Here is a 25,085-nt window from a genome sequence, read left to right as displayed (position 1 = left end):
ATATACAGAGCATTAAGTAATGCTAATGTATATTGACAAAATTGTTAGACTAATTTAAATAGCCATTGAAATGTTTTTTTTCCCTTATACACAGCTTATAAAAGAGCGGATGGGATTCGTTGGAGCACGTTAAAAAATAGTGATCCATAACTATATAGAAGCAATTTGATTTAAAAAATAATGAGATGGTTGATAGAAAAATGCTATGCCTATGCTACATAATTTATGTGAGTATATTTCATGAGCACTAATACCATGTTTTATTTTAGAAATTACATAAAAATTAAGATTTAGTTTGATATTTTATTCATTCATTCAAGTTACAAAAGATTAATATGGATATATTAAGTTTAATTTGTAAATAATTTATAAAATTAATAACATTAGTAATAATTTTGAATAATTAGAATCAAAATACCCCTACATATATAATAAAATAAATATATATAACTAAAATAAAATAAAATAATGGTGCAAAACCTGGGCTCTTTGAAACAACTTCAAGTCTTCAACAGTAAAAAAAAGTGGAGGCAGTGATGCAGTAAAAGTAGAGCCAATGAGAATGGGTCAAACAAGGAGTTTGATGTTCGTGTGCACGTGCACGCAGAGGATAACTCATCGCGTATTGGGGTGGCGTCTTTTCCGATTAGAGGAGGTCGCGTTGATGACAGCAAAGCGGGAATATTCTGCTGTGGGTGAATTTCTCTCTCTCTCTCTACTGGTTTTTGTTTTTTTCCATCCAACTTCATTTTCCTCGAATAATTATTTTATTATTTTAGATTTTCTTATTCATATGTATTCGGGGATACTACAAATTATTATAGCTCTAATTGCTGGTGTTATATAATGAGAAAGTGAAATCTTCATTATATTTATTTTATTAAAAGCTACTCCCTCCGTCCCAACTAAGTTGAGACAAAACTTTTAGGTAAGATTAAAAAATTGTGTTGAAAAATAGGATAGAGGAATAAAGTAGGAAAAATAAAGATACAGTAAAGTAGATGGTTGAATAAAGTAAGAATGATTGTATGTTTTGTTTTTTTTTTTGTTAAAAAGGGAAATGGCTCAACTTAGTTGGTACATTCTAAATAGGAATATGACTCAATTTAGTTGGGACGGAAGGAACGGAAGGAGTATATGAGATATTTTTCTATGTAAGAAAGATAGAGTACATTTTTTCTTGAGTGAAATTCAAACTTTGAGTTGCCAAAGTTAGTTATAAAAATCTGGAGAGTATCGATCGATCCAAATGAAAAAACAAATATATTAGTAGTAATTACTAATAAACTATCAGCACCAGAAAGATATTTATAAAGATTTATTAAATTGCGGCGACAATTAAATAAATGTTTACCGTTAATGGGGTTCCTTTTATGTTGTTTTCATATTTTATTAGATATTGTTACTGAATTATTATTACTTTTTTTTGCAGGACTCGTATCTATTTGGAAACTTTCGTTCTTTTTTTTATTTGGGATGTGTTTCTGTTTTTAAACTGTGCTGATATTATATGTCTCAAGTAGATAAATGGAAATGACACATGTGAGGCGAGTATTAAATTAAGGCTTTCATTGCCTAAAAATAGGGTTTCTAAATGCAATTAAGTTAATGACTAGTATAGTCCAAAGAAATTTTGATAAGATGATGGAGCTTTAATTCCCATTTAAATCAAGTATAAAGATTTTACGTTTTCTTGTAATTTTGTCACCTAAAAACAGTACTATAATGGTAATAACTACAGACCTCTCGATTTTATATACTCCATTGTTTAGTACAGTAGTAATTACTTACTGCATTGATTAATGTAGGTTGTTCATTTTGAACACATTATTATTGGAATAAATTAAATGAACAGTAAGTAGCTTAGGTGCTCTCGAGGTACATTTTGATTTAGCAATAAAGCATAACCTTTTTCTCCCTTTGTCCCACTAAATGTGAGACGTTTCTTTTCGGCCGTTGTTTTGCGAAGATGATAATAAATAGTTAAAGTGAAGAGAAAGTAAAGTAAGAGAATGAATAATATAGAAAAGAGACGTGTCTACATTATTCTAACACTTACTTTACTTTATCTCCACAATAACTATTTATTATCATTTTCGCAAAACAACGGCCGAAAAGAAATGTCTCACTTATAGTCGGACGACACCCAATATGAGAGGATCCACACCTCAAGAATTATAATTTTGAAATATTGGTATTTAACAAAGCATATCAATGCTACAATTACAAAAGGATGATGCTTTTAGTACAAACTAAAAAGTCGTCTTGTTCAATACTCCAATACTCCAAAACTCTATTTTCTTATTTGGAAGCTTGAAATTACAATAATATAATCAAATAAACATATCCAAATCTGGTGCGGAAATTTTGGTTGAATAAGAAATTATCAGAGCTTGTGTTTTATCCACGATATATATCAAATTTAGTGTGAGAACCGTCAATATCTTAACCTACCCATCATAAAATAAAGCAAAATGAATAAATAAATTTTTGTGATTGGATAATCATCAATTTTAATATTTAAATTGTTTAATCCGGACAGGTGGGCCCTCATACGGGGAAAACAGACCCACTCTTCGTTTTGAATTTCAGTACTATTAATTTATTTATTATATAGTAGTACTAACGAATAAAGATTATGGTTACATTAAATTATTAATTCATGTGCTATATATAGAATATATACCAATATATTACGTTTTGTTTTATCGAGAAAACTATAAAAAGTCAGGAGCACTCAACTATTCCCTTTCTCAAATTCTCAAAAAATATAGTAGTGATTAAATTTGACCTAAACTAATAAAGTATAATTTTATAACAAATTTAAAATCCATCTGCAATTTTTAATCACAAAGTAAATATCCTATTTTCCTATTTCTCTTTTTTTCGACGTATACTCCAAAAGTATTTAATACTACAAACATAATGCACACGTAATATACAGTAACATGTTGACATATACTCCTTAATTGTTTTGTTAATTAATTGACTTATCCTTGTCAGCCTATTGGTATAATTATCTATGGATATGTACACAAATAATACTGAATTAATTATACAGTACACTTTATTTGTCCACGAAAAATATTCTTATTAGTGAACGACATAAGTTTTAGTGTAAAATTCCTAAAATGATAAAGAGATTGAGAAAGAATGGTTGAAGACTTGAAATATTGTTAATGAAAAATTGGTATCGGACTAAAATGAAAAAACATGTTTATTTTTCGCGACATGACAATATCAAATAGGACATAACAGTATCAAATAGAAGAGCTAGCTATCTATAGTTTTTTCCATGCTATTGACAGGTTTTGCATTCATTTTGCAGGGCAGTATTATTAATTAGACATTGTAAAAAGAAGCTGGGATATATTTGCATAAATAAGTTAGTTCAGCTTGCATTTAATAAAGTTATTGACAAATATCGTGACATGTATTTAATACTTGCATCCCCAGACTGTAGATCTTGCATTTCAAAGCATTTTTACTTAGAAAACATTTTGACCACACTCTTAATATTTGATCAGTGCATAATGTGATCAAATAAGTTTTTCATTAAAATTGGATGATGTATATTTTTTAATATCATACTAGTATAACTTTCTTTTTCAAGAAAAAGTGAAAGTGGTCTATTGACTATGTTGGTTGATGTGATTCAAACATTGGTAGAATAAATTGAATGATTGCAATATCTTGTAGTAAAAAATTAAATACTACATTTTGCATTTAAATTAAGAGGTATCTTATCCTGTGAATAGTATGAAAAAAGATTAAATTCAATCATTCATCACAATCATTTCAAAATTTCTTGTATATGTCATGTTCTAAAATAAGTGACATATAAATGATATATTTCATTTCATCAACTTGCACGAGGTTTTTTTGGACAATTTCCCAGGTAGAAATATTGATATTAGATCGAGATTGTTTTCTTCAAAGAATGACATTTTGGCAAGCTTGTAGTATGATGTAGGATTGGGTACGAACCCTCTCCCTATTCGTGTAATTTCCTTACCTAATAAGTTATTACTAAAAATACACTAATAATAATAAAAATTGAGTTGACTAAAAATACACTAAGAGGGTGTTCGGTTTGCAAGATTGTATCCCTGGTTAAATATATAGTATGTTTGGTTCATGAAATTCAATCCCACAATTCAATCCTAGATGGATAATCATGAGATCATTAGTCATAGCTAACCCCCTATGACTAAAATAATCTCACAACTCAATCCTAAATTATATCTTATTTTATATAGGAAACCGAACACCACATAATAGTAAAAAATTTGAGTTACAACTCTAGACTCAACAAACAATATAAACTCGTGAGACGGTATCGATGTATGTGAATTACAGTTGGATTTTTGAAATTTTAAGTTGAGAGATTGAGAGTTTGGATGAAACTTTGTGGCTATAAAAGATACAAAGAGTATTTCTTTTCTGAGTATTTGTCAAGTAGGTGTATGTCCGTTGGTTGGGTCTTGTAATAGAGTAGTTGGGTTTTTTTGGTTTGTTTTGCTCGTTATTACGGTCGCCTAGTTTTATGGCTCGAGCCTTGGACCTTGCCATGCACAGTATTATCTAAAAAAAACATCGATGGATGTGATGGAAAGAGTTTGAAACATGGTGCATAAAAAGACGATTAATTTAGAATAAAGAAATTATGGCCCTTGTGAGACAAGCTTGATTTATGCTTATCTTAATCAACTCTTTAATCATATATTAATCTAATGGATTCCAACTATCCCCCATCAAACAACTGGCCGAAGCTAGCTAATCTAATCTAATATAATTATTTAAATAATTAATTAGTGTGGACCACTTCAAATTAGACGAAACTTATTACTTTCATGTGATGTGCACCTAAAGTTTGGAATCTATATCAGTCTTGCATGTTCTCTTCTCGAGAAACTACACCATTTTTTACATGTATAATTAATCTTCCTTTTGATCTGAAACATACTCACTCCGTCCCACCTTACTTGAGACGTTCTTTTCGGCACGGAATTTAAGAAAATTATGTTTAGTGAGTTGAATAAAGTAGAAGAAAGAATAAAGTAAGAGAGATGAGAGAAACTAAAGTAAAAGAAAGAATAAAGTAAATGTGATTAGATGTTTTTGTTTTTAACCAAAAAGAGAAATGACTCAAGTAATTTGGGACGGAGGGAGTACGTATTTGACATATAATTAAATACATAATCTCTCTTAACTAAATACAACATGGAGTATTAAATAAATGTGTGATACTGAGCGCAATAAATTTTTTGGGAGCTGCTTTTGGAGTTGAAAATTTGGTTTAGTTTATGGAGGGAAGACAAATCCCAAGGGTTTCAAGTTGGGTGAACCGATTATACGAGAATTCAAAGAAACTCTAGTTTCTTGAAAATTAACTTTTATATAATGTCCAGTGGTAAGAATATATAAGGAGTGACGCTGGCGTAGAGACGTATATGAATGAACCAAAACACGTCCCAAATAGAGGAAATTTGAGAATATGTAGGTTTGGGAATGCATACACTACGAAAGCTTAAAAGTTTTGATGGATGCTACTAATACCAACAAGAAACATCTTGGAAATACATGTGTTGTCTGCCGGAACAACCATCAGTTTATGAGCCAAGTCATTATATATTTAATACTACATCCGTATTTTAAAAATAGAAACTTTTGGAACGACAAGAGTTCTTATGCATAATTGATAAAATAAGAGAGAGAAAAAAAAATGATTAAAGTATGGTTACTGGAGATTGAGTCCACTTCAATAGAGAGAAAAAATTATCTACAATAGAAAGTTCATAATTTAAGGGATGAACCAAAACGGAAATTGTCTCTATATTTAAAAGCCGAAGGTGGTAGCTTGGAAAAATAATTTTCACAGTATTTATGAGGTCCAAACCCTAAATGAGAAGGAAATATATAAAAGTGAAAATAGGAAATTAAAATTCTAAGATAACATAAAATTAAAAAAATATTAAAATGACATTTTTGCCCCCTCAGACAACCTCTAAATGGTCAAAATCCATTATACATCAACACTTCTCCATTGGAATTTGAGCTTGACTTCTAAGTATATTTCGCAAGCCAGTGGGAATTTAAAGTCACTTCGAGATGATGACTTTTCAGCTTCGGACCGTTGGAATGGCATCATTAAGATTAATTAATTAATTAATTAATTAATTAGCAAATGCGGATGAAATGAGAATATTTTAGAGCCTTAACCACAGCCGACCAAAGTTGAGGTAACCACGTGAAGACATAAACTCTCTCTCCACCTGCTTTCCTTCAGCAGCCTGCTTTCTCATTTACAGATGTTAATGGTGTGTCGATATTCTTCCATTATTATGTCAACGCTTTCTTGTTGGTTATTGGTAAGAATAAATTAAGAAGTTGAATTTGAGTTTTTTTTTTCAAATAAAAAAAGGTCTATAAAATAAATAAATCAATCAATCAATCAATTCACCACAGTTTGATTTGCGATACTTATATAGTGCAACAAAATTAATGAGAGTAAAAAATCGACACTAATGATTTATTAATCACTCTGGATGTGATTTAAGATCATGATGTATTAGCTAATTAACTTTCCAAATTAATTCATATAAATTTCAGTAAATCTCCATTTTATGTCATCTTCTAATTTAGTTTTCGACATGTTCATGTTTTAATTACAAACATCGTCTATATATGCTACTGTGTTGTTCGATGACTTCGATCGATATCATAAATATATATACATAGGTGTTCGGTTGCCAAGATTAAATCTCATGATTAAATATGTATCATGTTTGGTTCATAAGATTGAACCCTACAACTTAATCCTAGATGGATAGTCTCATGATAATTAGTCATAGCCTCCCCCTCCAACTAAAATAATCCCACAACTTAATCCTAGATGGATAGTCTCATGATATTATAAGTCATGACAACCGAACGTCACCTGGGTACTGATAAATGTATGTTAATGAAATACTTTTTAATCCTTTACTATTAGTAATATTTATATTTCCGGTTTTTTTAGAAAAAATTTATTCTGCTTCTCATTCATGCCCTCTAATTTAACGAAGCTTACCACAAAATTCGTATCGGATAATTTGATCATGAGTAAATAAAAAGAAATGAGATTCCAACATATATGGAAGAGCTTATAGTAGTACAATTTAAATATGTGGTAGAATTTATAATTACGATAACTGGGGATGGATTAAATTAAATCATAGGACGAATTTTTTTTGTAAATATGATTGAAGACAAGAACTTTTATATCTGAATTAAATAACAGATAGTCAATCTTGGAATTTGTTAAACTTTTCCAACATATGAAGTTTAATCATTTCTTTCTTTTTTTTCGCAACATTCTTAAAGTTGTCAAGTTGTTGAAATCTTTGTGTCTTGTAAAGTTGTGAGATTTTGAAGGGCATGGCAAATGACAGGAGTTATTTAATAATTGTCGTGAAAAAAATATTATCATTGAATAAAAAGAAAGCAAAATAATTGAGGTAAACATGACTATCATCAACATTATAATTCAGTCATTCGTTACTACAAACATGGTGTATTATGAAATATTTAGTTTCATTACTTTTTAATTAGCTATTAAAGAAAGTATCTATCCAAATTATGTTCTCCCTTCAAAGTAAAATATTAATTGACACATACAAAGATAATTTCATTCATGCGCTGATGTGAACTTGAAATGAATTAAAAATAAATAAATGGTAATCGATTTTATTTTTAAAATTCAGGATCAGGATTTAGGGTTTTGCCCCGACATAAGCTGGAAAACGACTTAGATGTGTCTTGTGATAATAAAAACAGCAAAACCCTGATTCTCATTCTGCTGGATCTTGTACTTAATTAATGTTTGTTAATTGGACCATTTACTTGTCTTTTATGATTTATGTAATGACAATATAATAAAATATGGACCAGTATAAATTATACTAGTACTTTGAAAATATTGAAAAGACAACTTCCTTAGGACATGCGAGAGAGTTTGAATTGTAATTTTGTCAACACTGACCCCTATAAACGTGCTCATGAAAACAAATTAAAGAGTTGAATTCCAAAAATATGAAGATGATGAAATTGCATAACTGTAAACTTCTATCTTATTGCGAGAAGTTTTTTTTCACTCGTTTTGGAAAAATAATATTCCAATAGTTAAAAAGGAGATGAAATAATAAAGTAAAAGAGAATAATGTAGAGAATAATCTTCTCTATACTCTTTTTTACTTTATTTTATTTCAATTTCAATTATTAAACATATATTTTTTTAAACGAGTGCAAAAAAAAAAGTGCCTCGCTTAGCAAGGGTAAGGGAGTACTCAAAATGAAAATTGGGACTTTTATATTGTGGTCGGCTATTAAAAACTTGGCAAAAATGTTAATGTATTGCAGTACAGAAAATGACTATTTTCTTGAATGACAAAATTTTTTATTGGATTTTAAGTAAAAAAAGTACTAATAGGATGTTATAATGATGACGGAAAAAAATTTATTCTAATTATGAGTAATTGGGATGAATTATAGCCTTGTAATTCTCATATAAGAAAAATATTGAGACATATGTACAATAATAAAAAAAAATCTACCAAAGATAAAATAAAAAAGAATTATTAGGGCTTAATAAGCCATTTCGAGGGTTGGTTTGGCTCATGCTGAAATACTACCAATCCATCTTCCAATTTTACCATCATTTTATAAGCCCAATATATATTACGGTCATATAAGTTCACGTTTACTTCTTTTTGAGTTAATTATGTTAATTTTTCTTTTCCTTCTGGAAAACCATTGCTCTAAAAATGGTGCACCACATAACCCAAATTCAACCCATGCAGTTCTCAAAAGATCAGGGCAATATAGCAAACCATTATCAACTTTAATGTAATTAATAAACTCTACATGCCTATACTTGCAAAACAATTTTTGTGAGGAAATGAAAAACTCATACATCTGAAAAAAAGGTGTGGTTCAGAGGTCAACAAGAACGTAGGAGGATTGGACCCACTGATGAGTGGAGCATATCACTCAGGGCGAGTTGGACCTCGTTTGAACCGTGTTCACAACCTATCAAGCTCGAAAGCAGGGGATAGAAGCAAGACAAGTTCTTCTGGAATGAAGAATCTCCTAATGTACTTATAGCCTGTAGAGTAGCAACGATGAGAGGTGCTCGTGCAGCCAGTTCTCTTCGTCTTCCAGATCCTAGAGGTATCGTCCAGTGTGTTCGTCTGTCGAGAGATGAGTCAGGAAGATGTCCCGAGCAGGCAACAACAATGTAGAACTGCAAGACTTCTTGGCAGAGGTTGACAAGATAAGACTCCACTTCTGACTCCTCGTAACTAGGAGGTCTATCGAGTGCAAGATTCTGCAGAAATGTGAGGCAGATCTGGTAAGAGTCGTTCTCCAGGCGAAGTAGAGGAGGATCCTGCATTTGCGTCATGGACCCGAGTTCCTGGAGCTTTTGACGTAGCCCTCCATTGCTATTTATCTTGTGTGCATGAATTGCCACAGCATGCACAGCATCGAAAAGGATGACTGTGTTTTTAACTGATAATTGAGCTCTGTGCATGTTGTAGATCTCCACTATTGCCTGCCATATTCGATGCAAGAATTATTGTCAGACTTCATGAATACTAAGAATTAAACTAGAACACTGGAATGGGCTACAAATAAAACTTATGATAGTACCTACCTGTATTAGTAAAAGTTGAATTGCAGCTCGGCACTTGATATCAGATATAGCTGTATACAGACGACGACTCCTGGAGTTATCTGAACCATCGTTGGAGGAGACTGCCCCGGCAGATTCATCACGACTGCTCTCATTGACATCATCTCCTTGGGCCACTGTTTTGCTGTTGTCATCAAGGATGAAGGAGAAATCAGGGCGTGTTTCGCTCGCTGCTTCTTTGAGAGATGAAACCACATCCAACCACTGGTCTTCAGAGAACATCTCCCCAGCATTGCTCATTAGGCGAACAAATGCAGCAATACCAATACCAGCAAGGCTTTGATGAGGACGCTTGATAAAACTGACTAGAAGCGTCAGCACCTTCTTCAGAAGGGGATTGACTGTATCATAGAAATTAACAAAAAGATCTACAACTAATTGCAGAGCCAATGTGCACGTCTCATACAGCCATGAATCTTGATCGAGTTCCATATCACCATTGTCTATATGCCCAGACTCATCACTGGATGGATCAATAGCACGCCGAGCGCCATCAAATATTCTAAACAGGACAGATTCAAACACCTTCTCCCACAAGGCTAGGGAGAAGTGTTGCCCATAGTTACGCAAAGTATCAAATAGTAATTGTACGGCACTCTTCCTGATTTCAGGCCTTGGGTCAAAGCTCAGTTCAGATAAACCTGGGGAGGGAGAGAGATACTTTATTTGACTTGAATTAATCATATTCAGCATATGTAGAGGTAAAAAGAGTCTTTTGGGGGAATCCAGCTTCAAATATACTTTAAAAAAATAACATTTCTTTACCTGCCAACAAAGGAAACCATAAATAGAGATGGTCCACCCTATTTGCAGGTTCCCCATTGTCACCTTTTCTTTCTTTACCAATTTGAGGCGAAGATGGAGAAGCCACTTCAGGAGCTTCCTTCCCTAGATTTCCTTCAGCAAGTTTTTCGGCACAATACCGAAGGAAACCAATGGCATTAAGACTAATTTCTTTGTTGAATCTAGTATTGGTGAACGCAATTAAACAATTTACACAGTCTGTAAAAGTAGTAGATTCAGTTTCAGTGATATATGGGAAATAATCACGAACAATCTTCTCAATTATTTCGAATGAGAGGAGGACAATGTTCTTATGATCATCATAAGCAGCTGTTGTGAAGACCTGCAATTAAGAATGTAATTAGAGGGTTAAATGTAAAATTTATCACCATAAGCTTCACAAAGAATTAATTTTCCCAAGGCAATAATAATTAAAAGGATCGAGCACTACATCATCCATGTTAAAGGTTCCTTACCATGAACATGCTCTTCCATCCCGATTTGACATTATTCACTCGGGATAACACCATCTGAGAAACACATCTGATAATCAATTCTCGGATTTCAACAGCACTACTCTTGCGCATTACAATTACAAAAGGCTTCATGAACTCATTCTGAAAGTTATAGTTAGCCAATTCTTCTCTTTCCAAGAATTTCATTGATAACTGGCGCAAAGAGTCCATCGCAAATATTGCAATAGAAAGGTTTTCTGAACAGCCAATGGTCACAAAAAAATCAGAGAGTACTTGCCAAATCTTTGACCATACAAGCCTAATGCGATTCATGTTGTAGTGCCTGTTAAGAGGGGGCGAAATAGAAGTCAGTTGCATGGCCAAAGAAGCAAAAAATGGTAAAAATAATTGACTGGAGTTTTTCCACAGTGAACAGGGAAAGAATAAAGGATCAAGTGACAATTAACTTACGCAATCTCAACAATCTTAGTGAGGCTGAAAACCCGAGGATCAGATGTAGATCGTAGTTCATCCATAGATACCTTGCAGAGAGCCTTGACAAAATCAACTATCGCCTCACTATTCAGTTTTTGGCTCCGTATGAATATGCGGTTAACATCGCCAACTTGCTCCAACATGTTTAAGTTAGAGACCAAGTTGTTCATCTGTTCAGATGTTATTCCAGCAGCAACATTACCACCTATACCAGCACTATCATATGAACCCCTCCTCATTGCAGAAGCTGCATTCTGAATCTTCGCCGCTCCCTTCTTTTTTAAAACAGGAAGATTGTTTGATCTGCCTTGTTTAGATTTGTCTAATTCATTAAGCTGGATTGCAAAGAAAGCAGCATCCGGTGGTGCACCTTCACCCAGTAGGTGCAGATGCTCAAACCGTGAAACGCATGTTAATATATGTTCCCAGCCTTCCTGTAAATAGTTCCCATCCTCATCTGCTATGGTGACTATAACCTGTTACAACAAGTACACAGATGGACTGGAGTAGTCAGAAAATCTTGAAAATTGCTGAACAGGAGTAACAAGCTTTAATCATTTCACTTTGATTTAGCACAGTCCAGAAAAGATTTTAGGAACATCACATTCTATCATCCCCCAAATAATATGCAGCTAACCAAATCAGACTATATTTAAGAATATCTTTTTCGAAAAAAAAGGACGACAGGACGTGGGGCTTAAATACACTACCAACTTCTATCCCATGTAAGGTGTAACCATGAATAATGAAACTACACACTACCAATAACCCCAAAAAATAAATGAATCAATAAAGAGAGACACAAGAATTCTAATACAGAGTACTTAACAAGAAAGGAAAGGCTAGAGATACACAGAGCAAAAAACACTTCAAAACATAAAAAGAATGGGAAGGCTTTACTCGTACCATTATAAAATTAATCATACACAGCAAGCACAAGGAACTAATATTTACCTTGATTGCATCAATATTTTTCTTTTTGATATCTGCAGGTGAGTGGAGTGAAGTAAACTTGGCTAATGATGTCAAAAAAGCATCTCTATGAGTTTTCATGGACATTCCTGCAGTGACATGGATTGCATTACGAAAGCCCTCTAAGCAGAGGGCTATCACAATTTCATCATCACTTTGGTCAAGAGGAACACTGAAGGCAGCCAACATTGGAGCCCAACATGCTTCAATCATGAACTTGAGGACCACCGTATCTATGGCAGGATAGTAAATTGACCTACAATTTCCCAACAACATGAAGATCAAAACAAGATCACGTTTTCTAGAGAAATGCTAAAAACCACCATTTCTCCAAACAAGAAGAAAAATATCTATGAAGCCCTGCTTCTTTAACTGACAAAACCTTTAAAGCTTCATCATTCATCAAGTCCTCATGCATTCCTAATTTACCCATCTTATGTGTGTTCATATATGTCACATCAAAAAAAATAGACAGGAGATTTTATGGCTAAAACCTTTTTAAGGATAATGAGGACCATGACCAATAAAGTAGAGTTGCTTGGGAGAGCTTTTTACAGGCCCAAGGACTACTCCTAGATTCCTAGCCATTATGCAGAAGATTTCAAAATCAAGCTTACTCTGACTTGCGAGCTTTTTCTTTGAACTGTTCCTGCATGTGTCTCATGAGGTCATCACTGGTCTCCATACTGTCTTCCCCACGCTTACGTATCACAATGTTTAGTATGCTATCCAAACCTAAAACACTGTTTGAGTTCACAGACTGCTTCTGTTGGACAGACAAATTATCTTCTTTCATTTTGATCTCACTTCTAGATATCCGTTCATACAATGATCTCAAGTACTCCTCCGGTAGATCTTTTCCATCATCAATCCCACGATTGTTCCTTATAAAATCCTCAGCTGACATCTGGATACAAAATTTAAAACTTAGCAATTGTCAAGAACTGAAAATCTTTAACAGGCCATCAACCATCAGTTCACAATTTTACCTTGTTCTTGACCATAGGATTGTGTGCATCAGTGTTCAGTAGTATAACAGAGTATGCAAGCACATAAGCTGTATCAGCACTTGTAAAGGTCTTTGGATTACATTTGCAGTACTGTTCAGCAAACTTTTCCATGATCCGGTCAATCTTTTGTGCCTCGCCAGGCAACCGAAAGCCCTGTAGGAAGACCCTGATTGCCTCATCAAACTCCATCCCTTGGAATTCAAATGAATTCACATAAGCATGCATTACTTTCAGTGACATATCTTCCCTTTCACCCAAATAGTCACCAATCAGAGTTTTATCCAAACCATTGGCATTTTTAAGGAAAGCTGCTATCTCTTCTGCGGAGTTTCCCACCTTATTTGCATTTATCAGGAACTCAATACCTTTCTTGGGTTTGCGATTAAAAAGAGAGATGCCTTCCTGCCACATAATCATTATTTCACAGACTGATAAAAGAAATATTGACCACATTAATCAAACTAAGTTAACCTAAATTGTACCTGAAGTTCAAGTTTATAGGCACGGCGCTGCTCCAGGGTAGAAACATCAGAAACTTCACTGGAAGCTTCACCCTGTGCATCCGATCCTTCAGTTGGCTCATCTATATTGCCATTTGTGTGAGGGGGACTCCCAGAATCAGGTACATTATCTGCAGCATCTAGTTTCTTTGACGACTGAATATCTGGAATTCGCAATTGCTTGTTCATCCAGTTACCCATGCATTTTAGGATAGCAACTAAGCACTTCATAGCTTCTAGCTTCATACTAGCATCTTGCGGGGGCTGGAGTGTACTTGAAACACCAGGTGGAACACCCTGAGCAGTTTTAAGTAGTCCATTGACCATTCTGGAATAGAAAATGAAATGACAAAAGATACAAGAGACCATAAGATTGTTTGAATTTTAGCAATGATATATTTTGCATGCATAACTTAGAAGCCCAGCAATTATCTGTCAAAAGATTAAAAGGTATTGACTCAAAAATATCAGATATAAGTTGGGCAAAAAGTACACAGAGAGGACAAGTCCTTACCTCTCAAATATATTGGAAGCATTAACATCACAGTCATAATTGAGGAATATGTCTATCAAGATCTGTGAATCTACACACAGCTTCTCCAGAAAGTGAAGGACTGTCACCTTCTGCTGAAAATTGGGTTGCACAACATTTTCTAACACTCGAAGGACTATCATAGGAAAAAATACCCCAATTTCTGCTTTCAATCCAGCTCTAAAACGCGACACCAGGCTCATAAATATGGAGCATGAGAGCTGGAACACGATCATATGAGTTGAAGCACTGTTCTTCAATAGTGACAAACACAAGTACTGCTTTATAGCATCTAAAAATCTGTTTAAGAAATAACTGTAATTAGCGATGCTTTGCATTCAAACCGAAAAAGATAGAAGAGCTATAAAATAAAAAGGGAGAGTGCTCAAACATCTTATACAAAGACTAAAGACAATAATCAACTCAAAGAACAGGAACACAGATATATATATATATATATATATATATATATATATATATAGGATTGTGGTCAAGATAGAACCATTCTTAAACGTAGAACAAATGCCAAACGGAGGTCGTTAGATCTTTTAATCCAATGGTGTTGATTTGCACAACAACTTCCCATTACAACCAAAACTATTATTAATGGGTGAATGCAGAGAAGTGAAAAAATAAAGCATGCATGGACTCTTCTTCGTTTCATTCATTCTTCCATCAACATGTAAGTTTTTTCACATGTTGAGTCCGGAATGTCGTGAAAACATAGTCTAATATGTATGATTTTTAATATTGACCGTCATTTTTTCCTCATCCAATGAATAAAATATGTAGAGTTCTAGGTTCTACACTTAAGAATGGTTCTGGGAATTAACAAATTCTGCAAGGAAGAAATCAGCTGTTGGAAAACTAGAAAACCAAAAAAATTTTGAAACAAACAGCAGAAGAACTGCGAGAGAGTTCAGAACTGGTACATGAACTATATATCATGACCATGCTAATTATACCAGCAAAATCTAACTCAAAGAACACTAAGATAGTTTTGAGCTAGCATCAAAGTTCAAACTCGGCAATTCTGCTTGAGGAGCTGAGTAGTATAGGTGCTGATAAGACAATAGCATGGGGACAACATACCCATTACCATTAGGAGTCAATTAGTGACTTTGTTCACTTTTAGTTTCAGGACAGAGAACCTGAACTAGGGTAAGCCAAATCTAAAACAACTTATGCAGAAACCATATACTACATGGCAAACCATTTACTATTGCAATATAACAAAATGAACATAAAATGCTTGCTTGACAGCAAACACTGCAAGTTTCAATGAGCAAAAAGTAATCAACTAGTCCCCGCACTGATTTTACCCTTCCCAATTATCAAAGGAAGGATATATCATCCTACGATCTTCTGAACTACTTTCCAATTCTATTACAATTTGAAGAAAAGTATCACCTAGAAGATAAACGGGACTGGAAATAAGATGAGCCTCTAACGACATGGAGATAAATTAGTACTCCATTATCATTTGGGTCAATTAGTTGTTTGTTCATAAATTCCCAATTGAAAATTACCTGCGCTAACTCCATAAGAAAATTCCCATCTAGTCATTTAGAGAAAATTAAGTTCTCATGACTGTATAAGAATACTCCAATTTAAGGAAACCCCTCTGATAGAAAAAGAGTGTGAGGTTATTCTAAATCAGCTTAGTTTCTATACTTCAGAAGATGCAGTCCCGGCACAAAGAAAATCCATATCTTATCTTAATGCTAAATGCACGGTAAATACTCTAGTATAGTGTGATTATCTTAATGATAAATGCAGGGTATATATCTAATATAGTGTAATACAGCATATCTAGCGTTCTACAACTAACCTTTTAAGAAGGATATTCATGCTTAGGCATCATAGCTATGCAAATATATAAATTAAGCATTGTAAAACTAAATAATTTGGACGAAACAATGCAACAATCAAATACCTTTCACTAGTCCTAAATATTGCCCCAGCATTTTCCAGTAAAAGTTTGAGTAATTCCAATGCCACTATCTTCCCCTTCATTGATTGGGGATCAGCGACGGCATCCTTGGGTGGAGTCTTCATGGAGAGCTTACACAAAGCCCGGAAAACCAAAAAAGCATCCCTCCTCAACTTGTTTCCAATCTGCACCTCCAAATCATCATCCCTTTCTCCCTCACAGTCTGCTAACTCTCCTTTCCTACCCTCTAATGCCGTCTTATACATGCTGATCTCCCAATACTTAGCGTCAAGCATATCCTTATCCGTTGAGTCCAACAAATCCGCCGGATTTGTGCCCTCCACAGTTGAGGTCTTCGTCTCAAATGCCCCATCATGGGCCCCAGCCCCTGATCCCGTGACACCACTGGGCGTACCAGGGCTGAAAACTCCATCTATATCCTGCATTATCTTAGTAATAAAACTCTGAACGAAAATCATGGAACCATCCACATCTGCCTTCTCTGCTGGCTCCACAAGCTCTGCGACCACAATAGGCTGCAATGGCACCGTAGACGAATCCACCTCCATTCTCCTAAACACAATAACTAGCATCTGAACCAACGACGCCTTGGATGTCGTCTGATTCACCCCATTCTTACTATTCAAATATATGTCATAGCAAGTCCTCACCACTTGCAGCAGACAATCACCGTGCAGTCGCAGCGCAACCGACGTAACCGCTGAAAGAAGCGACTTGATCACCAACAACTCCGCATGCTCGTCCCCCAATTCGTGGCACTTGCAAGCGGAGTCGATCAATTTCGAGAGCAACTTCGCCTCCGCGCCACCGCTGGGGTCCGCTTCGCCGTGTAAGTACCCGTGGGCGATCAATTTCTGGACCGCATCAAGAGCAGGCTCCGAAACTTTGAGGTAGTTCGTGGATAGTGCGTTGATGAGTGGGCTGAGAACGATCTCGGAATCGTACAGGGAAAGATCTAGGAGGACGCCCGGCAGCAAAGACGCGTCGGAATCGGATTGCGCCGACGGAGACGTAGGCGGCGACGCGGCGGTAGGGTTCAGATTGGGTGTGGTGAGGTGCTCGATAACGGATTTGCACTCGGACCCGAGCTTGGAATGCTTGCGCCACGAAGCATTTTTCTGGATCTTCTCGAGCGCGGGGATCAGGATTTGGTTTAAGCGGGAATCAACTTCCGAAGAAGCCATTCCCGAACTAGAAGATGAAGGCGGAAGGATTGAAATCTGCGTCGGAAATTGACGCTACGGAATCACTGGCTGATCTGAGCTTCCAGTTTGTCGGTGGCGGAGGCGCAGTGGCTGATCTAGAGAGATGAACTGAGAAAACAAGAGGAGAGCGGAGCTCTGCGGTGGTCGTGGTGGTGGTGGTCAGGTGAATGGATTTGATTTGGGAGTGTGAAGCTTACGACGACGTCAGAAATGACGATAATGCCCTATGCAGTTTTGTTAAATTTAAGTTTGAGTGGGGATGAGAGGTAGGGACAATTTTTTTAAGAGCATAGCAATTCTTTAAAACACCTCCTACCATGTCATACGGACTTCCTACTGCACTACCACATCTTAAAAACTTCTCATTGTACAGTGGCGGACATCCCAAGGGCTTCCCGAAGGACTTCCCACAATTAAAAAAATTTAATGCAATAAACGGGAATTCCGCGCGGACGTCCGTGGGAGTTAACGCAATGGCGAACGTCCGCACGCCCGTCGCGACGGAATTCCGCGTAACGCTGCGGAACTACGGTGTCCTCGGCGGAATTCCGTATCCGTGCATACCATGCACAATGGCGGACGTCCGCCGCAGAATTCCGACACGTCGATCGGAATTCTGCCGGGACGGGCCTCATTGCTGATGCTCTAAGAGCATCCACAACCGTGCTCTTGCTAGCGGCACGGTTGTGGGCCCGGGCGGTACTATTCATGCCTGCTCTCTGGCAAGAGCACAACACCCACAACTGTGCTCTTCCGCAAGGACGAGCACAATTAATTTAAAATTCAATTAAACAATAACATTTCCATAATATTAAAATTCATTTAAAAACCACAATAAATATTACAAATGATAAATAAAATTAAACATTACATAATTAAAATCCTAAAAATTAAAAAAACCACTACTCGTTGCCGAATTTCGTCCACATGTAGTTGATTAGGTCTTCGCAGCGACATATGCTTCGTAAGCGGCACGATGTTGTTCGTAGTATTCTTGTTCTTCGCGCTCCGCTTCCGCCATGAGATGAGTGAAATCCATTTGATGTTTTGAGTGAAGGTTGAATGTGTTGATAGTTTGTATAAGAATTATGAATGAGAGATGAATGAGAGATGAATTGATGTGATAAATGAGTGATGAATGTGTGTATTTATAGATGATTTTGGGGAAAAAAAATCAAAAAAATCAAAAAAATTCAGAAAAAACGGGAAAAAAGGCCATATTTTTGGGATTTGGAAAATATTTTTTTTTATTTTTTAGCATTATTTATAATTAAATACCGATTTTAAAAAAAAAATTTGAATGCAACGGCTACGCCGTTGCCCAATCCCGTGCCGCCACGTGTGCGTCCGCTGGCACGGACGTGCTCGATACATCGAGCAGCGCCATGCCAGCGGCGCGAGCGCAGCGGCGGCGACCCTTCTCCTTGCCGCTGGCACGGACGGCGGTGGCGACGACCGCCACTGCTGCGGATGCTCTAAGGATTCACTACAATATGGAGACGAAAATGTGGTATTCATCAGTTGACTACTGACTATATATCACTATAATCTCAGATGCCATTTACTAATTTAATAACCATAACACAACTATAAAAGCAACAATCATCATTAATACACGATATTTACCAGTAACAAATGCTGATTTAATATAGTGTTCAGATATTGGCATGAAAAGACAAAAAAAAAACAAAAGTACTCCTCCATGTTTGAATATTTAAACCTTTTGGAATGCCAATTTTTTTATTGGGCTTTATATAAATCAAGACTGCATTTAATTTGTGTGTGTACCAGCTCACTTAGAAAGGCCGAATACATTTTATCCCAATGTAGCAAAATACCATGTAATTTAATCTACTTAATTTTCTCTCTGAAATGTTTCATACTTATAAAAAAAATTTATAACAAACCCATTCTTACACATTTTTAATCGTAACTAACCTTCATTGAGTAAGAAATTTTACAATTTCATAATTCAGTATATGTACTCTTGCATTGTTTTAAGCTTTTAACACCTTTGGCTTTGGTAATGTTTTTATACTTAATGAGTTAATGTTGCAAGTTTACTTTAGTTTTTTGGTGTTTATATTTTATTTTATTGTTTTTTATGTAGTCATTTTTTGCGTATTGGCACCCAAGTCTCTAAGGTTGATCATGTAATTTTTTTAGGTTAAATTAATTGATGTTTGTATTGCCGTATTTGTAAAATTTATTGGGTTTATTTTGAAAATTAATTAAAGTTCATATTTTCGGAATGAATATTTTCATAGTTTAATTTTAAAGTTGGGCCGTTGGTATTGTTTTCAAATTGTTAAGGTAATTTATGGAGTATTTAATAATAATAATAATAATTATTATTATTATTATTATTATTATTATTATTATTATTTTAAGGATGCATGTAGTTTCCAACAATTTAATGGCATTTGTTTGCAGAAAATCTATCAATTTGCAAAAATATTGACATTTTTTTTCTTATCTTTCTAAACTCCAATCACTCATCCTTATTTTATACAAAAGGGTATTTTAATGATCTTCCAACCACAAATATCATTTATTTTATACAAAAGGGTATTTAACTGTACCGCGCGCCAATTTAATTTTATCACAATTTACATAAAGACTTATCCATCTGGTATGAGTCGTATGACAATAAACACTGTAAAGACTAAAAAGTGACTATAAAAGTTTTTCATTTATGGATATGTGGTAGCTAACAACAATTAAAATCACTAGATACATATCTATTTATATTGCTATGGAGTACTATATAACACCATTCTACAATAAAGGATCCACAAGATGGACGATTTAAATACTGTGTTGGGTTATTATATGAATAAAGCTGATCTGAAACAAGACAGTATATATAGGACCTATATGTACGGATTGAAAAATAATACTCCTGTCACAAAATGAAATGGACATCAATAAAATCCTAAACGGTAACCTAATTGATGGAATAGAAGGTGGGTTCATGCATGTTTAAAATCTTAGTATTAATCTTAATTTACATCTATAACTGATCAGTATATGTCGCACACAATTAATTTGCTTTCTATGCTACAAGTACAAATTATCTATTTCAGAACAAATAAATTTATAACATAACCCTATAATATACTAGTGTTTAAACATGTTCAAGAGCTAAAATCAACTATATATCTAGCTCCTATATTAATATTAAAATTAATTACAGCCAAACCCCTCAACTCAACTACATATAATTCATGATCGCAATTCATAAATATTAACCAAAAAATGCAACTGAAATCATCATTCAAAACGGAATATAAACAGTAGACAAGAAGTTAATAAAAACTGTGATCGATCAATCGACCATAAAAATTAAAAACAAAACGAACTCACTTGCTAGTAGGAGTACCACAAATCCCCTCGAGTTTCAGTTGAGCAAATTAAGCTACTTGATTAGCAACTAATCACTCCCAATTATTTTACTTTCCACCATTAATCTCTCATCTGCCTAGAGTTGGGCGGCAAAGACGAAGCTTGGTTCCCGCATCGCACCACCATCGGCGGAGCGTGCCGGTTCAGAAGCTCACGCGCCAGCTCCTGAAGATCGCCGCCTCCTCCTACGGCCGCGTTGGAGAACTGGCGCTGCTGATCGATTTGCTGCCGCGGATACACGCTCCAAAGCGAGGGAGGCGCCACCATATCCCCGCACATTGCCGAGAAGTCGTACGCCGCCGGGATCGGTGGCAGGTCCAGTATCGACTGCGACGCCGGAACCATCAATTGCTGCGGCTGCAGCGGCGGTGGTGTCGGAAGCTCCAGCGCCGCCAGGTGGGCTTGTATGTAGGAGAGTTCTTGCTGCAGATTCACCACCTAAATAATTTTGCCACACAAAAAAAAATAATCACTTGTTAATGGTGGTAATCCAATGTTATTCCAAATAAATTAGTCAACACATAGGAAAATTAGGCAACAAACAAATCCTTGTAGTGAAAGCAACTGAACCGAGAGATTCAGACACGGTCACTTATAATAATACTATGATTAAGACTAATTAATCTTATCTACACACATAAGGTTTGGAATCAGCCCTAATTTGAGTTCCCAAATGAAGGGTGTGATTGATTGGCAATGAAGATCGACGATGAATAATGCAAGATGTCGATTAAAATGGAGTAAAGAATCCAAGCAGTAGAAAACAAAGATGTGTGGATTGATGAGGAGGACCAGGACCCCCATTGTACACACAAAACCAACCGACCAAAACCTTAATAACAGCAAAAGATGAAGAAAAAAATGGGAGAAAGGAAAGCAGGAGTATACTAGATTTATTTTGGCAGATAATCATTTTATCGAAAATGAGTCAGAAATCAGGTTTCTTGATTTCAGTGAATCATGTAACTATTCCCCCCATTCCTCACACATCTATCTTCTCAATTAGTACTGTGTGCTAATCTTCTACTTACATTAGTTGGCCAACTCTGATTCGACAGATCTTTAAGGATTAAGCATGAATTTGTTAGAATCGCTCAAACTAGCAATCTAACAGAATTAACAGAGCAAAGATTTAAAGAAAGAGAGAGAGAGGGACCTGTTGTTGGAGAGCGAAGACGTGGGCGACGCAGCCGTAGATGGGGTCGCGGAGGCGGGACTGAGCCTCGTAGCAAATGGTGACGACGGCGTCGAGGCGCTTCTGCGAGGGGATGTGGTGGAGGAGCTTCGACACGTTGCTCGCTCCGAACACCTTGTGCACCGCGGCGAAGTGGGCGGCGCCCTGCTCCGAGTCGAAATACGGCGCGAATATGCACCCGGCCACGCACTTCCGCCGCAGAAACTTGCATGCCCCGCACGGCCCCCCGCCGCCGCTGCTTCCCGCCGCGTTTTCACTACTCATGATATCTGACTGAGCTGCGATCAACGCAACAAATTAAAAATACAGGGTTTTCATAATTATATATGCAGAAAGAAAAGAGAAAGAGAGAATGGTTTTAATCTCTCTAAATTACTAATTTTGCAGGCTTTAGGGTTTGGTGGCATTTGATGGGGTGGGGGTGAGGGGTAGGGGGTGGTTTTTAAACACAAAATGAACACTTTGAAGCCACGCGATGAAGCAAACCCCCCATTAGCTGCTTGCGTGAAGCAAACATGCGATAAGCCACCTGCCTTTTTTATTTATCTCGTGAGTTTCCCTTAATTCAACTCTTTTGCATCTCCTTTTTTCCTTCTTATACTAATTAAAACCATCTTTATTTGCATACATACGAAAATGGTCACACTTCAGAGGGATTGAGTTGGCTACTGCATGTTTTGAGCACCCAACAAATGAAAAGGACTTTCTACAATCAACAAATTGTATTTTTAATCTCCTATTTTGTATTTTATGCTATACAGAATAGTTTAACTTGTACGCAAGTGTGATATGAAATATATAAAACACATTAGTATTAGAAGCAACGGCGTTGTGTATTTCAAATTAGAGTTTATATTCAATGCATAAAACTATTGAACCATCCTGTGAAAAATTAAATACATCACGAATTCTTTATTTACCGTAAGTGAATTTTTGATGGTGTAGACATGCCATGTGGTAGTGTATTTGGACTACTAATTATTACTCGTATTAAAGACAATCGACCGGTCAATATTCAGTTACGGTGTAACCGCGATTCTCGTTTGAGATGGCCTAGCTAGTCATAAAGTAAACACAGTTGTAACTGAAGGATAATGAGAATTTGATTATAAGATAAAACATTCTATTGTCATAAATACTCCAAAAAATTCAATTGAAGGTTTATATGAACTATGCATTCTAATTATACCGTAATAGATACGTGTTAGCAACTTTTATATTCCATTTTCAAGTTGCGGGTGGCGCAGTGGTGAATTTTCCAAATTAACAAAAATAGAGATAAGGATAGAAAGGGTTTGGTTTATCCAATAGAATTTGTTTTTCAATTAAATTAGACGATTTTTCCTATGATTGATTTCACTACTTCTTGTTGTAGCCTGTATGTAGGCCTGTAGCATATAAAATTTGGAAATAAGACATCATCAAGGGAGATACACTGAATTATAGGAAGAACCTTTTTTTAAAAAAATTATTCTTATGAAGAAAAATGATGAATAACCATATGTGCATGTGTCTATTTGAGAAACTCAAGGAGTTTGGTGTCTTCCATATTATGTGACGTCCGAATTCGATAATTAAATCAATCCTACATAAAATTTTGTCGACCTATAACGTCTTGAATTAATTTAATGTAAAAATAAAATTAAAAAAATACCTTATGACAGATATAAAATTATTTGGACATGTAATTTAAATTAAAGGAAAACTAAGTATGATCAAAGTCTTATAGTACAAGAGATTATATTCATTTTTCTATGCCAACCACCGACCTCTCTATCATGAGATGGATTTTAGTGTAAAAACAATAAATTTTGTAATAACACAGGACGTGGATTATCTGAATATGTGAGGAATAGTTAAAAATATTATGACTATATTCGTGTACAATTTCAATAGAGAGTTATTTCAGTCAAAAGACTAGCATTTTCTTCCGTATATGAAGGAGTATTGGTAGGACTTTGCAAGACCAATGGTTAATGATGGCTCGTGCGGTTTTGCAAGAATACGAAATAATGAGATCACTGTTGTAGTAAATGATGCGAAGAGATGCAAAAATGAGAATAGAAAATGATGATGCAATGATTAATCAATGGAGAAATTAGGAGATTCGAAGGGGGTAAGACTTGTAAAAGCATCTTCAAGGGGAAGGGGAGAGGGAAATGGAGAGGTAAACTAATATAACTACCATATTTACTTTTTTTCATGAAAAATCATTCTCCAAGATGAGAGGTATTTGAGAAGGTATTATACATTTTTCCACTTTTAATAGGTATCTTTACCTCTCCATCAATGGAGAGGTAAAATCTTATAACTACCATATCTGCCTTCTTTTCATGAAAAATCATTCTTCAAGGTAAAAGGTATTTGAGAATGTATTATACTTTATATTTTTTAATGCATATTGTACTACTATTTTATTTTTAAAAATAATTTAACTTTCTATATACCTTTTTCCTTTAGAATGTGTTACTTTTTAAAGGAGTATATTTTAAGTACTTTTTAAGAATGTAAATGTATAATATACTTTTTTTATATATCTTCTCTCCTTGAAGATGCTCTAAGAGATGCCTCTAATTTTGACAGTTTGTCTATGTAAATAAAAAGTGGAATTAATAATGGTTTAAATTTACTCGAATTTCTATGCGTGTATGAATATTACTCTAGGAAAAAAACAAGAAAAAAAAAAGTTAATTGTGCAATCATAGTCATGGTATTTTGTTTCTCCATTCGAAATTTCCAACTTCTAGAGAATTTTATGATGAAGATACACGTGCACACACATATACGGAGTAACATTTTATTTCTTACATAAACCACGTGAGTTATTTATAGTATAATACTCTCTC

The 25,085-nt window shown here is 35.2% G+C and overlaps 2 protein-coding genes across 2 annotated transcripts; both read right to left on the bottom strand.

Moving 5' to 3' along the window:
- Positions 1–8,840: 8,840 nt before the first annotated feature.
- Positions 8,841–17,855, bottom strand: LOC121809407 (brefeldin A-inhibited guanine nucleotide-exchange protein 2-like). Its single transcript, XM_042210013.1, has 11 exons — positions 16,417–17,855; positions 14,463–14,780; positions 13,931–14,276; positions 13,428–13,850; positions 13,056–13,345; positions 12,421–12,694; positions 11,443–11,942; positions 10,993–11,314; positions 10,499–10,859; positions 9,695–10,374; positions 8,841–9,592 (listed from the first exon to the last, which is right to left on the bottom strand). The coding sequence occupies exons 1-11, from the start codon at positions 17,616–17,618 to the stop codon at positions 8,981–8,983; spliced, it is 5,328 nt and encodes a 1,775-aa protein (XP_042065947.1). The 5' UTR covers positions 17,619–17,855; the 3' UTR covers positions 8,841–8,980.
- Positions 17,856–20,886: 3,031 nt separating this feature from the next.
- LOC121798821 (LOB domain-containing protein 18-like) lies at positions 20,887–22,638 on the bottom strand. Its single transcript, XM_042198033.1, has 2 exons — positions 22,201–22,638; positions 20,887–21,482 (listed from the first exon to the last, which is right to left on the bottom strand). The coding sequence occupies exons 1-2, from the start codon at positions 22,501–22,503 to the stop codon at positions 21,105–21,107; spliced, it is 681 nt and encodes a 226-aa protein (XP_042053967.1). The 5' UTR covers positions 22,504–22,638; the 3' UTR covers positions 20,887–21,104.
- Positions 22,639–25,085: the final 2,447 nt, after the last annotated feature.

Source organism: Salvia splendens, chromosome 1, assembly GCF_004379255.2.
Source record: "Salvia splendens isolate huo1 chromosome 1, SspV2, whole genome shotgun sequence".
Taxonomy (NCBI): domain Eukaryota; kingdom Viridiplantae; phylum Streptophyta; class Magnoliopsida; order Lamiales; family Lamiaceae; genus Salvia; species Salvia splendens.
The sequence above is the reverse complement of the archived record's forward strand: the minus strand, read 5'-3'. Positions and strand labels throughout refer to the sequence as shown.

Coding starts and splice junctions, on each gene's coding strand:
- LOC121809407 (XM_042210013.1), bottom strand. CDS start 17,618: ATGGCTTCTTCGGAAGTTGATTCCCGCTTAAACCAAATCCTGATCCCC. Junction 14,277..14,462: donor GCTTCCAATATATTTGAGAG/GTAAGGACTTGT, acceptor TTTCTATTCCAG/AATGGTCAATGGACTACTTA. Junction 13,851..13,930: donor CCTATAAACTTGAACTTCAG/GTACAATTTAGG, acceptor ATTATGTGGCAG/GAAGGCATCTCTCTTTTTAA.
- LOC121798821 (XM_042198033.1), bottom strand. CDS start 22,503: ATGAGTAGTGAAAACGCGGCGGGAAGCAGCGGCGGCGGGGGGCCGTGC. Junction 21,483..22,200: donor TCTTCGCTCTCCAACAACAG/GTCCCTCTCTCT, acceptor AAAATTATTTAG/GTGGTGAATCTGCAGCAAGA.